This window comes from Heteronotia binoei, chromosome 14 (genome assembly GCF_032191835.1).
Source record: "Heteronotia binoei isolate CCM8104 ecotype False Entrance Well chromosome 14, APGP_CSIRO_Hbin_v1, whole genome shotgun sequence".
NCBI lineage: Eukaryota > Metazoa > Chordata > Lepidosauria > Squamata > Gekkonidae > Heteronotia > Heteronotia binoei.
Genome location: NC_083236.1, coordinates 50,436,406 through 50,452,651, shown reverse-complemented (window position 1 = coordinate 50,452,651; position 16,246 = coordinate 50,436,406). Strand labels below are relative to the sequence as shown.

At 47.8% G+C, this 16,246-nt stretch overlaps 1 protein-coding gene across 2 annotated transcripts; it reads right to left on the bottom strand.

Moving 5' to 3' along the window:
• Positions 1-1,489: 1,489 nt before the first annotated feature.
• Positions 1,490-11,073, bottom strand: C14H19orf12 (chromosome 14 C19orf12 homolog). 2 transcript variants are annotated; one of them, XM_060253763.1, is made up of 3 exons: positions 10,853-11,073; positions 5,883-6,052; positions 1,490-2,633 (listed from the first exon to the last, which is right to left on the bottom strand). In XM_060253763.1, the coding sequence occupies exons 2-3, from the start codon at positions 6,040-6,042 to the stop codon at positions 2,368-2,370; spliced, it is 426 nt and encodes a 141-aa protein (XP_060109746.1). In that variant the 5' UTR covers positions 6,043-6,052; positions 10,853-11,073; the 3' UTR covers positions 1,490-2,367. The 2 variants fall into 2 exon arrangements, with proteins under 2 accessions (XP_060109746.1, XP_060109747.1); XM_060253764.1 differs by lacking the exon at positions 10,853-11,073 and adding an exon at positions 10,462-10,539.
• Positions 11,074-16,246: the final 5,173 nt, after the last annotated feature.

Here is a 16,246-nt window from a genome sequence, read left to right as displayed (position 1 = left end):
GGAGCTAGTTGCAGCCCGGGGGCAGACAGTGTGAAATCCGACAGAAGCCCCATGGAGAAGAGGAGAGTGAGAGCGGCATAAGGCTAGTGAGGAATCGGTCTGAATATCAGCTTGATTAAAGCAGAGGAGAAATGCTTGGGGGCAGAAAATTAGCATCTCTAAAGAGATAAGAAAGAATCCTCTATCCCTATTCAGCCCTGGGGGTATCCATTGAACTTGGAAAATGAATTCAAGTTCAACAATCTCACTCCCCTTAAATGTTCTTATGGATCAGCAATGGAATGAGCTGGAAGCTTGAAATGTTCCCTTCTCCCACTGGTTTTTGAATGCTGAGTGGATTTATAGCCCAACCCCAGGTAGACTAACTCCAGCCTAAGCCAACTGAAAATCAATGTGTTCATTCTGGAGTAACTCTGCATAAGATTCCACTGGCAGGAGCCCAACCAGCCCTGTCTTGAGTCAAGCTGAAAGTTCTACTCTATAGCCCAAGGGTGGCCAAACTGCGGTTCAGGAGCTACATGTGGCTCTCGAAGCCCCCACTGCCCTGACAACTGGCTTGGAGACGGCATTTGTTTCTTTAAATCACTTCTCCAAGCCAAGCCAGCCAGCAGCTTGAAGAATGCATTTAAAGTTGCTTTCTTTCCACCTCTTCTTCCATCCCACCATCTATTTGCCTGCCTGCTTCCCTCCCTTCCTTCCTTGTCATGCAGCTCTCAAACATCTGACATTTATTCTATGTGGCTCTTACAAGCTTGGCCACCCCTGCTATAGCCTGTGCAATCCATTACAGAGGCTACAGAGTATTACAACACAGCCAGATGGATGAAGTTAAAGTCCAGTGGCACCTTTAAGACCATCAAAGTTTTATTCCGGGCATAAGCTTTTGTGTGCATGCACACTTTTTCAGTTACATTTGAAGAAGTGTGCATGCACACAAAAGCTTATACCCATAAGCTTATACCCATAATAAACTTTATTGTTCTCGGGGGGGGGGGGGGTTGTAGCAGGAACTCCTTTGCATATTAGGCCGCACACCCCTGATGTAGCTAATCCTCCAATAGCTTACAGGGCCTACGGTAAGCTCTTGGAGGATTGGCTACATCAGGGGCGTGTGGCCTAATATGCAAAGGAGTTCCTGCTACAAAAGAAGCCCCGGTTGGTCTTAAAGGTATCACTGGACTCAAACTTTGTTCTGCTGCTTCAAATCAACACAGCAACCTTCCTAACACAAGAAGAAGAAGACTGCAGATTTATACCCCACCCTTCTCTCTGAATCAGAGACTCAGAGCGGCTTACAATCTCCTATATCTTCTCCCCCTAGGGCTGGCCCTAGGCAAGGCTAACTTCTGATGCCCCTCCCCCCCCGCCCTGATAACATCACCAAGTCACACGCCCAATTTGGCACCCCCAGAAGGCCAGCGCCTTAGCCAATTGCCTAGTGGCAGGGCCAGCCCTGGTCTCAGTTCATTCAGAACCCCACAAACAACTGTTCACATCAGACTATTTTATGTCTTCCACAATACAAGAGGTAGGCAGGTTCAGGCAATCCGAGAGACATCATTTCAAGTAGGTTTACAAAGGTCATTTTGGTGGCTCAGCAAATAGTTCAAGAACGAGGCAGAAACCTACATCACAAATATCAGATTCACGCCAACCAATACAAGCAGCACTGTGATCTATTCCAGTGTAGTGTTTTGTGGATGAAAATGTCAGAACGGTCAGTTCGACCCAGTGCCGTTTCCCCAGGATCATCTGATAGTGTGACCTCACTAACGCCAATGGCCATTGGGAATTAGACCCCAGACATCCTAAAGGCACTATCTCAGGAGAATGCAGGATTGAAACACTCTTGTCAATGAATACACAAGCAACTGAGATGACAATCATTACTGGAGCAGCAGAAAGAAACAGTAGAGCAACAGAAGAAAGAAGAAGGCTGCCCTTCTCTCTGAATCAGCAATTCAGAGCAGCTTACAGTCTCCCATATCTTCTTCCCCCACAACAGACACCCTGTGAGGTGGGTGAGGCTGAGAGGGCTCTCACAGCAGCTGCCCTTACGGCTAACCGAAGGCCATTCCAGCAGCTGCAAGTGGAGGAGTGAGGAATCAAACCTGGTTCTCCCAGATAAGAGTCTGCACACTTAACCACTACACCAGGACAGGAGAGGGTCATGAAAAGGTCACCCGGTCAGAGACACTCAACTGAGTTGTGTGCTGCCGATTAAAGGTGTGCGGGAGGGGGAAATAGTGTATTTATTCTCTGCAGAACTCTCCTGTTCCTACTGTGAAATCGAGGATCCTGATAGGTTAAAAAGTTTTGCACTATATGTATTTTTTTAAAAGTCCACGCAGGAAATCTTGCAAGAATCTACTCTCCATACCGAATCTCTGCCCGGAGCTCGTTTGTGAGATAGTTCATCAGCACACCTAGCAATTTCTGTTGCACAGCTGCATTCCCCATGACCAGGGCCATCAGCTGGGCCATGTCAGTCCAGTCTAAATTGCTAATGATGGCATAAGCATCGTCGTAAAGCCGCTGCTGCTCAATGGGAGGCAGTTCCATGATAATCTGAGGGATGGGCTTGAACTGTCCAGAGGTCATCCAGGCCCCAAGCAAACCTCCAACGGCACCTCCTAGAAGAACAATACAGAGATGCATCAAGACCAAGCAAGAACAGTCTCACTGAGGCCATCTTCCATGCTCACACAACCAACAGCGAAGACGGTGAGGGGTCAGAGACCAAGTTCTGTGAGGAAAGGCTGAAGGAGCTGGGTATGTTTAGCCCGGAGAGGAGACAATTAAAAGGCGATATGCCAAGTCAGCCTTTTTTCATCTGAGGCGGGCAAGGCAGTTGGCTCCCTTCCTAGAGCGTCGGGATCTGGCAACAGTGATTCATGCAACGGTCACCTCGAGACTGGATTACTGTAATGCCCTCTACATGGGGCTGCCTTTGTGCCGAACCCGGAAGCTGCAGCTGGTGCAGAACGCGGCTGCTAGACTACTGTTGGGGCTCCCAAAGTGGGAGCACATACAGCCGGGGCTGCGTGAACTGCACTGGCTGCCAGTTATATACCGGATTCGTTACAAAGTGCTGGTTATTACCTTTAAAGCCCTATATGGCCGAGGACCTGCCTACCTTAGGGACCGTCTTTCCCCACACGAACCCCAGAGAGCACTGAGGTTAGCTGGGAAGAACTTGCTGACTATCCCCGGGCCGAGAGAGGTAAAGCTTCAGAGTACCCGTGATCGGGCTTTCTCTGTTATGGCTCCACGCCTATGGAACCAGCTTCCGGAGCATCTGCGGGCCCTGCGGGAATTTGAACAGTTCCGCAGGGCCTGCAAGACCACCCTGTTCCGATTGGCCTTCACCGATTAGGGGAAACTGCTAGTGAAACCTAGACAATAGCACCAGTATATTAATTTTAATGATTTTACTGATTTTAGAGTTTTAGTAGAATTTTAATTAATGTGTTAATTAGTTATGTTCAAATACCTTGTAAAACTAATGTATTGATTATGTTGTTAGCCGCCCTGAGCCTGCTTCAGCGGGGAGGGCGGGATACAAATAAAAATTGATTGATTGACTGATTGATCAGTACCTGAAGGGCTGTAATCTAGAGAAGGGGTGTCAAACTCATTTGTTATGAGGGACAGGTCTGACATAAATTAGGCCTTGTCGGGCCGGGCCATGTGTGTCATAAAATGTAATGCCAGGTAGCAGATATATAAACTTTATTAAAGTCATAAACACAATTATTTTTTAAAATTTAAGATTATCATTCTTGCAATCTTTTGTTTATTTAACAGTCTCTGATAACTGACACCTCTTGCTCTGAATTATTGAATCAAAATCTGGAGACAATGTCTGCGCTGTAGCAATCCTGAGTATGCTGTTCAGGTGTGTGTCTGTAAGTTGCAAACCTACTTTTGATTTATTGACATTAATTACAGAAATCTCATGGTCAATGCTTGAGTCTAGGACCCAGAGGAAAACATAAAATGGTTGGGCACTGTGAGCTTCTGTACATAAGTTGCTTCATGTGTTGGTCAGCCAATGGAGAAAATAGAGGCTTTGCTCTGTAGCTCCTGTGCAATTGAGCAAGCCTGGCAAAGCAAGCTGTGATGCAGAAGGAAGCAGATGACAGCCAGTTGCTCGAGGGCCTAATAGGAGCCCACTGATAGGAGTCCACTGATTCAGCCCCTGAACCACATGTCTGACACCTCTGATCTAGAAGATAGTGTGGAGGTATTTTCTATGGCCCCAGAAGGTCGAACCAGAACAGGTTGAAATTAAATTAAAAGAGTTACCAACTAAACATCAGGAAGAACTTCCTGACAGTTCAAGCAGTTCCTCAATGGAACAGACTTCCTCAGGAGGTAGTTGGCTTTCCTTCCTTGGAGGTTTTTAAACAGAGGCTAGATGGCCATCAGACAGCAACGCCAATTCTGTGATTTAGGCAGATAATGAGGAGGGCAGGGGGGGCTGCATCAGTGCTTAGTTCTCGTGGCCCTTTCTTACGTGCACAGGGAAATGTTGTTTGCCACTTTGGGGCCAGCCAGTAGTTTTTCTCCAGGCCAGTTTGGCCAGGGATCCTGGAGGTTTTTGCCATCTTCTGAGCAAGGAGCAAGTGTCATTGGGGATGTATGTGTGTGTCGGGGGGAGGTATTTGTGAACTTCCTGCATTATGCGGGGAGTTGGAATAAATGACCCTGGTGGTCCCTTCCAACTCTGATTCTAACTGCATTGAAGCAACTTTTTAGGAACATCCAGCTACCCTTTTCACTCAACTTTGCCCAATTCTGGTCCTTATCACAGTTCCCAGAGATCAAAGGGAATCCATCCTTCCTTTTATTTACAGAGGAAGATATCTGGATCCAACATACTGCACTGTTTACATGTAAAGGGGCTAACCAATGAACAACAGAAAGAAATTTAAGAACCAAGTTTGAGTCCGGTGGCATCTTTAAGACCAACAAAGTTTAATTCTGGGTATAAGCTTTCATGTGCATGCATTCCCCTTTTTGGTCATCAGCTTTTCAGGATGCCAAAACATGTTCTGCACTGTCCAATCTCATCAGATCTCAAAAGCTGAACACGATTGATCTTAGTCCTTGAATGAGAGACACTGAATGAAAGCATATGGAGCAGAGGTCCATCAGTGGCTATTAGCCACAGCGTATTGCTGGAACTCTCTGTCTGGGGCAGTGATGCTCTGTATTCTTGGTGCTTGGGGGGGGGGCACAGTGGGAGGGCTTCTAGCCCCACTGATGGACCTCCTGATGGCATTTGGTTCTCCAGGCCACTATGTGACATAGAGTGTTGGACTGGATGGGCTATTGGCCTGATCCAACATGGCTTCTCTTATGTTCTTATGACCACCAATGCAGAGGCAAACAATGGCAAACCACCTCTGAATGTCTCTTGCCTGGATAGCCCAGGCTAGCCTGATGTCATCAGATCTCAAAAACAAAGCAGGTTTGGCCTTGGTTAGTCCTTGGATAGGAGACCACCAGGAAAGTCCAGGGTTGCTATGCAGAGGCAAGCAATAGCAAACCACCTCTGAATGTCTCTTGCCTGGATAGCCCAGGCTAGCCTAGCGTCATCAGATCTTAGCAACTAAGCAGGTTTGGCCATGGATGGAAGACCACCAAGGAAGTCCAGCGTTGCTATGCAGAGGCAGGCAATGGCAAACTACCTCTGAACCTCTCTTGCCTTGAAAACCCTCTCAGGTCATCATGAGTCAGCTGTGACTTGAAGGCACTTTGTGCCACAAAAGATATACGCCGCTTCCACACCCTGTCAGCTCCTTCATACCCGAAGGAAAAAGGTTAAGACAGCTTTGCAACAGAGCCTTCTTTTTCCTCAGGCATTGTTCACTCACCTACAGCGATCCCAGGCGGACCTCCGACTAAGCCGCCAACAAAGGCCGTCGCCCCGGCCACCAGGGCCCCTCGTCCGGAATGCCGGAAGGCTGCCTTCATCTTCCGCTCTTCCGATACATGGCACAGAAGCTGCATCATGTCGTTCACATTGATGGGCATCTTGCCTCCCCTGCACCTTGCAATGATTTAAAAGAGACTTTTGCTTTAACAATTGCAATATAAATGTGTGCAGCCCGGGAGGAATCTGGCTCAACAGTTCTAACACGCCACGTCTGACTTTCTCAATGCAAGAATGAGATGAAACAAAAGCCAATGTAGGGTCGGGGTTAGAATGTTGGTCTGGGACTTGGGAGACACTGGTTCAAACTCCGACTTTACCATGAAAGCTTGAAAGGTAACTTTGGGCAGGGCTTTTTTTTGGTAGCAGGAACTCCTTTGCATATTAGGCCACACACCCCTGATGTAGCCAATCCTCCTGGAGCTTACAGCAGGCCCTGTACTAAGAGCCCTGAAAGCTCTTGGAGGATTGGCTACCTCAGGGGCGTGTGACCTAATATGCAAAAAAAGCCCTGACTGGGCCAATCACATGCTCCCAACCTAATCTGCCTCACAGGGATGATAAAATGGGAGAGAGGAGAACAATGCTGTCAGATGCTTTGGATTCTCATTGGGGAGAAAAGTGGCATATAAAAAAATGAAGCAGTAAACACTAATTGGTATGAGCTGCACCAGCTCAGACTGCAAGTGGTTTAATCTCCCACCTTTCCGTGTGGTTCAAGGCAGCTTACAAATCATACTTTAAAATGTCCCCAACTAGAACCAAAAATAAAATAGCAAACCACAGTTCACTCCCCCTCTTAAAAGATGGCTGCCATTGAAACCCCCGGCAAGCAGGTCATGCAGTGCTTCCTGAAGATCTCCAAAGATCTTTTCAGGAAGCCTGTTCCACAGAGCCGGAGCCACAACTGAAAAGGCCAGGCTCTGGCTGATGCCAAGCAGGTGACCCTCAGTGATGGGGTAACCAGATGACCATTGTTGGCACATAGAGACATATGGAAGGAGACAGTCCTTTAAATATGATGGATAGATCCTGTTAACAAAACAAAAAAAACCCACTTCCACACAGAAGACTAACAAACCAAGAAGAAGGCTAGACCATGATCTCCCAGGCCCACCCCTCTCAAATGGAATTTTTGTTGTCAATAGTTTGGTGGTGCAAGCCACGGTTGGTCTCCTCAGAAGTAAGTCTCATTTTATTCATCCAGGCTTATTCCCAGAGAAGGTTTCTCAGTTTACCGCTGATGCAACTCTCTGCCAAACATTACACAGATTAGTTCAGCCCTCTGAACGAATCATCCTTATGACTCATTGGATAGTCATAAGACTCCGTTATCTCACTGCGAGCCGAAGCACCATTATTTCAGGTCTTCAGCACTCTTTGCTCCTTGATAAGAAGCAATCTTGGCTGCCTTTTGTATGCCTGTTCTAGTTTTCCTAAGGATTAACACTCATAATTGTAGGCAGGCATGTTTGCTTTTTGCCTGATAAAGACCCCTCCCCAGGTATTCCCGAGTTCCTACAAATTCTACACGCTCATGTGCCTGGAAGCCCACCGACCCCTCTGATTTTACATTCACTTTCTTTCAACCACAGTGTTGTACTCACCCCCATTTCCCCCTCCAACTGTTTCATTGATCAAAAGCAACCTCCCCCCACAAGAACCTTCTTTTTTTCATTGCCCCCCCCCCACTTCCAGGATTAATTTACAAGGGTAGCACGTCTAGTTGCGATCAGAAAAACTGCAAGGGGAGAAAGAGTTACACCATTTCCCCTGAGCCATGATCTGGATCCAAACCGAGTCTGGCATTTTCCTTTTAAAAGACACTGGGGAGATCCATTCACGGATCATCCGACAAAGCCCAATTGCAAACTATTGCCTCAGCATGACAGTGCAGCTTCCATCCATGTGCGGCAGCAGAGCTACATGGACAAAAGGCATGACTCAGCATAACAGAGCTTTGTGTGGTCATATATTTGTATTAAATCAAGGTCTCCCTAACCCAAGCTTTTCCAGAAGGACAGCCGTGTTAGCTTGTTGTGGCAAAAAACAAGCAGGAGACTTTGTGGCCTCTTTCCAACTTTATTCTAGCACAGGGGTGGCCAAACTGCAGTTCAGGAGCTAATGCCAGCCAGCAGCTTGGAGAATGCATTTAAAGTTGCTTTCTTTCCACCTTTCCTCCCTCCCCATCTATTTTCCTTCCTTCCTTCCATCTTCCCTCCCTCCCAACTTCTGACATTCATGTCTTGCAGCTCTCAAACATCTGACGCTCATTCTATGTGGCTCTTATGTTAAGCAAGTTTGGCCACCCGTATTCTAGCATAAACATTTGCAGACCTGGGCCCCTGAACTGGATCTGAGGAAGCCGAATGCAGTCCCATTGATGCCAGCATTTTATTTAAAAAAAATTATAGGCTTTAAGAGTGAATCCTAAACAGAATTGCACCCTTGCAAGCACGTTGACCTGAATGGATTTAGATGGGTGCCATTTTGTTTAAGATTACCCTTTTAGTGACAGCTTCAGAAGAAGAGACCAATGGAGCATAACAACAGTGTCTCCGTTTATTAGTCTCAACAATTAAGGATACCTTTACAAATCTGTCTCCAATTTTGACATATTTATTGCTACTCTTCTTCCCTTCCCCCTATTAAATCCAAATGAACAGTTACCTGGTGACTGTATCAACTCAGCTTGTAACTGCTGCCAAAACATAAGTTGTAAGCTAATTTGCTGTTCACCTATGTAGAGCCATCTGTCTCTATATATTAACTGTTAACTTCCATTTCAATGTATCTGAGGAAGCAGGCGTACGTACGAAAGCTCATACCTCGAATAAAACATCGTTGGTCTTAAAGGTGCCACTGGACTCCAAATTTGTTCTACTGCTTCAGACCAAAACAGCCACCCACCCGAATCTGGTTTCAAAAGGGTATTAGCTGAGATTATACCTTCTTTCTATGATGATTAAAGTGAACTTCCAGATTCAGAGGCTGTATTTCTCTGAATCCCAGAACTATGAGGCAACATCAGAAGTCAGAGCTTGGATTTGACACCTCCCAGGACAACTGGCAGGTCAACTTGTGGGTGGGGGGCTGGCCCAAGTGGACTACTGGTCTGATTCACCGAGGGCACCTCTGGCCCCTGCAGGGTTCCAGAAGAGTCCTGTTTAATTCTGCTGCTCCACACTCTAATCCAGGGGAGGCGAGCCTTTTTTCTGCCAAGGGCCATTTGGATATTTATAACATCATTTGCAGGCCATACAAAATTATCAACTTAAAAAACAGTGCTCAGCTGAGGGAGAACGATTCAGGCCTGCAAAATTAATGCAAATAATTGTTTTTCTATTTGATGTCATGTGGGGACAGCCTAATTCAGCACACACACACCCCGACTCACTGCCCTAGGCAAATGCCTAGGTCCAGGCATATTAGATCACATCCCCTAATATTAGCATATTAGGTCACACTATCTGGGATAATCACATGCAAACTGAACCAGTGGTAGCTGGCTCCCATCCCCCACTTCTGCCACCCCTCCCTTCAAATGAAAACTGCAGCAGCTCCCAGCACACCTTTAAAGGCACCCACATACCGCAGCAGCAGTCCTTCACTGCTGCACAGTGCAGTTGGGCCGCATGATCCTTGCCAGCCAGTCGAGCCCTAGGGAGGCCATCACATGGCTCAGCTCAGCCCAGCAGTTTCTGAGGGCCAGACCAAGTGATCTTGAGGGCCACAAACGGCCCTCGGGCCTGACGTTCTCCACCCCTGCTCTAATCCCTTATAAGTGTATGCATCTCCATAGTACAGGGGTGGCCAACAGTAGCTCTCCAGATGTTTTTTGCCTACCACTTCCATCAGCCCCAGCCATTGGCCATGCTGGCTGGGGCTGATGGTAGTTGTTGGCAAAAAACATCTGGAGAGCTACCGTTGGCCACTGCTGCCATAGTACATGCATGATAAGTATACAGCAAATATGGAGTTTTGACTCTGAAAAACTTCTATTCCCCAAATATCACTGGTCTCCAAGAAGCTACTGGATTGAATATCACTTTGCTGCAACACACATGGTACACTTTGGGCACCTTCACACAGACTAAATCAGGAGTGCCCAAACTGCGGCTCGGGAACCACATGTGGCTTTCACATATATTGTGTGGCTCTGGAAGCCCCCACTGCCCCATTGGCCAGCTTAAAGAAGGCATTTGTCTCTTTAAATCACTTCTCCAAGCCAAGCCAAGCCAAGCTGGTGGCTTGGAGAATGTATTTAAAGTTAAAGTCCCTTTCTTTTCACCTTTCCCTCCCTCCATCTCCCCATCTACTTTCCCGCCTACCTGCCTTATCCTGCGGCTCTCAAACATCTGATATTTATTCTATGTGGCTCCTACATTAAGCAAGTTTGGCCACCCCTAGACAAAACAGTGCACTTTCAGTGCACTTTGGAACTGGATTTTACAGCAAAATCTACTTGCAAACAGATGCTGAAGCGGATTGAAACTGTATTATTTAGCACAATAACTGACTCCAACGGTTGAAAGCTGTTCTGGATTGGTTCCTGTTCGAGCCGACCTCACTTTCTGACACCGCGCTCCTCTCCTTCTGTCGGAATCGGCCCTGAACCCTTGACCCAGGTACACTCTCAAGCATTATGGCGGCGTGAAAGTCAATTTTGGATCATGGGCAAGGTCCTCTCCCCGCCCCGGCTCCGGTTTTCTTCCGCTTGCGGCTCTCTCTCTCTCGAGGCCGAAGGGCACCAAGTGACCCCTTCGTGCGATGTGCGATCGGTGGTCCGGACACAACCTCAAGACCTCCCCGGTCACCCTCGGGGAGCAAATGAAGCGCAACCGGCCCCGACTCCCCAGGCCAGCCTTCCCAGTCCCGGGCTTCCCTCCCCTCCGCCGGCGTCCTTCCTACCTCCGGGCGGGGCCGAGCGCCTTGCCCGGGCCGCCTAGGCCGCTGCGGTGCCTCCAGGAGGCAGCTCCGTGCGCGCCGCTCCAGCAGCCCCAGCGCGGTCGGGCTCAGTCGGGGGAAGACGCAGGTCAGACCTAGAGGTTCGCCGTGCGGACCCGGAGGGGCGGATCCTGTTCGCTTTGCCCAGTCTCGCCGCCGCTGCAATCCGGGTCAGCGCGCATGGCGGGCGGCGTGCGCCTTGGAGAGTCGTCTGGGTCCTCCAGAGCTCCTAGTTTCGTTCCTTTTTAAAAGGGAGACGAACTGGGGCAGAATTCTGCCTTCGAAAATAGAGCGTTCCTTTTTATTTTTTAACCAAGCCTTTAACAGTAGAAATCCGTCGGGTTTCATAGATAGACAATGGGGAGAAATTCAGATTTATCCCCCCCCCCCCCAGGAAGAAATCGGGAGCCGTGTTGCAGCCAAATTAAGCAAGCATCTGATTTACGGTTGCCAACTCCGAATTGGTCTATGCCTGGAGATTTGGGGCAGAGGTTGGGGAAGGGAAGGACGTCGCTGGGGTATAACGCCATAGAGTCCACCCCCCCCCCCCGAGTTGCAATATTTTCCGGGAAAACTGATCTGTATTATCTGGAGATCTATTGTAATTTTGGGAGGTTTCCAGGTCCTTCCTGCAGGTTAGCAACCATACGTCTGGGGCACTGGCAGAAGCCAAACTTTTGTTCCTGCATTCAAACTTCTCCACCTCTCAGTTATTTGTAACTTTAAGTAGGGCTTTTTTTGTAGGAAAAGCCCAGCAGGAACTCATTTGCATATGAGGCCACACCCCCTGACAACAAGCTAGATGGAACTGCATTTCTGTGCGTTCCTGCTAAAAAAAAAAATCAATGGCTTTAAGTATAAATGGATCTGCCTTCTGGATGCACACTTCGAAGGGAGCTCTGATTGCCTTGCAAGACTTATTGTTATGTTGATGCTGCTGAACTTCAGTAGAGAGCCAGTTTAGTGTAGTGGTTAAATGCGCAATCTGGGAGAACCAGGTTTGATTCCCCACTCCTCCACTTGCACCTGCTGGAATGGCCTTGGGTCAGCCACAGCTCTCTTGAAAGGGCAGCTGCTGTGAGAGCTCTCTCAGCCCCACCTACCTCCCAGAGTGTCTGTTGTGGGGGAAAAAGATATAGGAGATTGTGAGCCACTCTGATTGGAGGACGGAATATAAATTCAATGTCGTCGTCTTATGCGAGAGTTGGGAACTATTAACTTTGGGAGGGCGCTTTTGTTATTGGCAAAGAAAATACATTGTTATTGCAGAAAATACATGAGGGAAGATTTGCTGTGCTTTGACAGCTTCACCAGCTGAACTTCTCCCTATTATGCAGCTGCTAAAAGGCCGTGCAAGATCTGTTTGGGGGTGAGAGTTGGTGACCTTACTTAATTCAGGCAACCTGGCAGAATTGCAGCAGCCTGCCTGCAAGATAGTAGCTGGAATTGCTCTGAGATCTGCAGGCTCCTTCCGAAACCTGTTGTTTTGTTTCCCGGGGAGGCTTCCTGGCCTTTGATAGATGCAGAACAGGAAGAACACTCAGGAAGGCGACTTATAATGAGCCAGATCACTGGTCTGTCAAGGGCATTAGCATCCACTTTGATTGGCAGTGGCTCTCTAGGGCCGGGGTGTCGAACTCATTTGCTATGAGGGCCAAATCTGACATAAATGAGACTTTGTCGAGCCGGGCCATGTTGGGCAGGGCCATGTGTGTATCTATTTAAAATTAGATAGCAGATATTTAAACTTTATAAAGGACACAGGCAAACACAATTAAAGATTTTTTTTAAAAAAAAAACTTAAAATATGCTTAAAACATTAGCACTCATTGATCTTAAAGGGGCTTTCTTTGTATTTCTCCCATGGGATCCAGGGAACTGGGCAAAGGAAGCTCTGGCTCTTTCTTGACTTTCCCAGGGGATTGGGTTGGGAAGAGCCTCAGCCAATAGAAGGTTTGGCTCAGTAGCTTTGCTGTGCAATTGAGAGAGCCTGGAAAAACAAGCTCTGCCTTCCCCCTTCCTTCCCACGGAAGGATCCTCAGCCAATGGAGAAAATGGAGGTTTTGCTCTGTAGCTCCTGTGCAATAGAGCAAGTTTTGCAAAGCACGCTGTGATGCAGAAGGAAGCAAGAGAGAGAAGGAAGCAGATGACAGCCAGTTGCTTGGGGGCCTGATAGGAGCCCTCCGGGGACCTCGGAGGGCCAGATGTTTGACACCCCTGCTCTAGGGTCTCAGACTGAGGTCTTTCCATCTCCTACTGCCTTGTCCTTTAAACTGGAGGTGCTGGGGATTGAACCTGGCACCTTCTGCACGCCAAGCAGATGTTCTGCCACTGAGCCACACCCTCATGACTTTGATTATTGTAACTGGGAACTAGCCTGGGACCTTCAACATGCAAAGCAGGGGCTCCAACACTGAGCCGGGCCTCAGAAATTCAGTGGGTGAAGACAATACTTCAGTTTTGTTGGGGGGAATAGGCCCATAGCCAGGAAATTTGGGGTGGAGGGGCCCCCGAGGTAAGAATTCTGGTGGGGGAGCCGTGGGGCCAGATGACCCCATTTGCTCCTCAAGAGAAGCCCTTCGTGGAAACCCTCCTTTCGCTTCCCTCCCCCTCCCAGCATGCCGCCTGCTCGCTTGCCACCACAGCCCGTGTCTCCTTCGCTGGCTCACCACAGCCACTACTGCCACCCCCACCCCGGGGCAGTAATGGGGTCATTGAAAACTGACAAAAGATGCAAGCACTCCCCGACTTTCTGCCACCCCAGATGATGCCTAGGCATTTCACTAACATAAATAGTGGTAAGCAAACTGCTTAGAAACCAAAGTCAGACAGTGCTTTCATTTTGACTTTGTTTCTTTTCTATTTCCAGTGCCAAATAGGGGTGACAGCAGACTTCTTGAACTATTTCCCAGTTTTCTGGCCTAGCCATGATTACAGACATAGCCAATGCCTTCTGACCTAGTGGATGGCTTTGGAGAGAACGTGTTATTTCCCAACACCAGAGAGAATTGGTTGGGTTTTTTAAAAAAATGGTTTCCCAGCTTCAACATATTAAATTTTGGATATAGTGCAGTTCAGGTTCAAGTCACTTGTGGAAACCCTATAGGGCAGAGGAGTCGTTTGTTACAAAGGCCAGATCTGACATAAATGTAAGTTTGTCAGGCCAGGTACCAGAAATATAAACCAGGGTTGTCAAACATTGCGGCCTGTGAGCCAGATCAGGCCCCTGGAGGGCGCCTATCAGGCCTGTAAGCAAGTCTGCTTCCTTAACCATCTTTCTTGCTTCCTTCTGCATCAGATCTTGCTTTGCCAGGATTTCTCAATTGCACAGGAACTACAGAGCAAAGCCTCTATTTTCTCCATTGGTTAAGGCTTTTCTCTTGGGGATGAAGGGAGGGAGGGAGAGCCTGCTTTGATACACACAATATAGCTCAAGTAGGTAATCCCCTGTGCAAGCACCAGTCATTTTCGACTCTGGGGTGATGTCACATCCTGACGTTTTCACGGCAGACTTTTTTATGGAGTGGTTTACTATTGCTTTCCCCAGTCATCTACACTTTCCCTCCAGCAAGCTGGATACTCACTTTACTGACCTCGGAAGGATGGAAGGCTGAGTCAACCTTGAGCCAGCTACCTGAACCCAGCTTCCACTGGGATTGAACTCAGGTCATGCGCAAAGCTTAGGACTGCAATACTGCAACTTTAGCACTCTGTGCCACAGGGCTTCATGCTAGTACTTTAAGCATGTTTTATTTTAGGTTTTTAAAAAATCTTTGTGCTTGTCTGTGTCCTTTCTAAAGTTTACATTAAGAAAGTTTGGCCACCCCTAGTCTTAACACTTTATTCTGGCATAATATAATTGAGAGGAGTGAAATAATGAAATGAGCTGAAACAGGAGGAACCAAATGTAATGTCTTAGTGATTGTTAAGGTGCAAGGAGCAGAACCGGGTACAAACATTTAGTAACCATAGCACAGGGGTAGTAGCCATTGTTAAAATGCAGAAACCGAAAAGAAATAACACGGCTGAACAAGCCATGGCAACAGTAAGATTGATAGCAATAGAAATTAATCAGCAGCAAGTACGCAGGCGTAATTAAGTAATGAATATTAACTGACACACCCCACCTCGGGGAAAGGTAAATTTAAATGCACATGCAATGTATGTAACGGGAGGGGTACATGTCAAGGAGGGGGTGAAGTAGGCGTGCCGGGTAGCCTGTACCCTCTAAGTACCTCAGCCTATGGGGAAAGGAGGAGGGACTCATCGGCCGGGAGTAAAGGATAAAAGGGTATGTATGGAACTAATCAGGGAGCTCGTTGAAAAGCGACTCCCCTCTTTCTTGATATCAATAAAGTTGTATACTTCAAAGGAGACTCCCGACTGACAGCTCTTTTTCTTTGCATCTCCTGGAGGGGCCAGGGGAGGCATACAAATTGTCTCTAACAATTGGGGGCTCGTCCGGGATCACGTGACCTGTTACCAGCCCACTCAGCGAACTCCAATTGGGAAGGTGCACCTCGTGAGTATTTCACGACCCATTGGATCTCCGTTGGCTGGGATTGGAGACAGCTCAAGACCCGTGACACTGTAGATCGCAGTCAGTCGGTGACGCTCCAGGCAGGAGGGGCCTGCCAGAAAGACGAGCTCGCACAAACTTGGAAATCGGGACGTCCCGTCTAGTTAAGGTAAGACCGCGGCAAATGGGAAATAGAAGTTCTCAGTTTAAAGAGGGTAACGGATCTGGGGAGGCTTAGGGAATCCCCCAGATACAGGCAGACAGTCATTTAGCACTGATGCTAAAGAAGCTAGAAGGATAGTCTTTGACTGTTTGAATAAGGAGAAGATGGTGAACTTCTCTGTTTTTGTGTGGCCAAAGTATAAGTTGCGGGGACTTATCTGGCCTCCCTTTGGTAGCTTTGATGAAACAGTGAGACAGCTGTTAAACATTTATATTAATGAAAGGAGGCCTTGAAATGAGGAATCCAGTTATGTGGGGGCATGGATCCCTCAACCAGGATCACTGGTCTGCATGATGACATTTAAAAGGGAGAAAAAAAAAGAAATGGTTGATTTTAGTGTGGCCACACTAAAAGGGAACTCTCTTGGGGAGGGACGGTGGCTCAGTGGTAGAGCATCTGCTCGGAAGCAGAAGGTCCCAGGTTCAATCCCTGGCATCTCCAAAAAGGGTCCAGGCAAATAGGTGTGAAAAGCCTCAGCTTGAGACCCTGGAGAGCCGCTGCCAGTCTGAGTAGACAATACTGACTTTGATGGACCAAGGGTCTGATTCAGTATAAGGCAGCTTCATATGTTCATGTTCAAGTCTGGATACCAGTCTCCAGGTGTAGCCAGGAGACA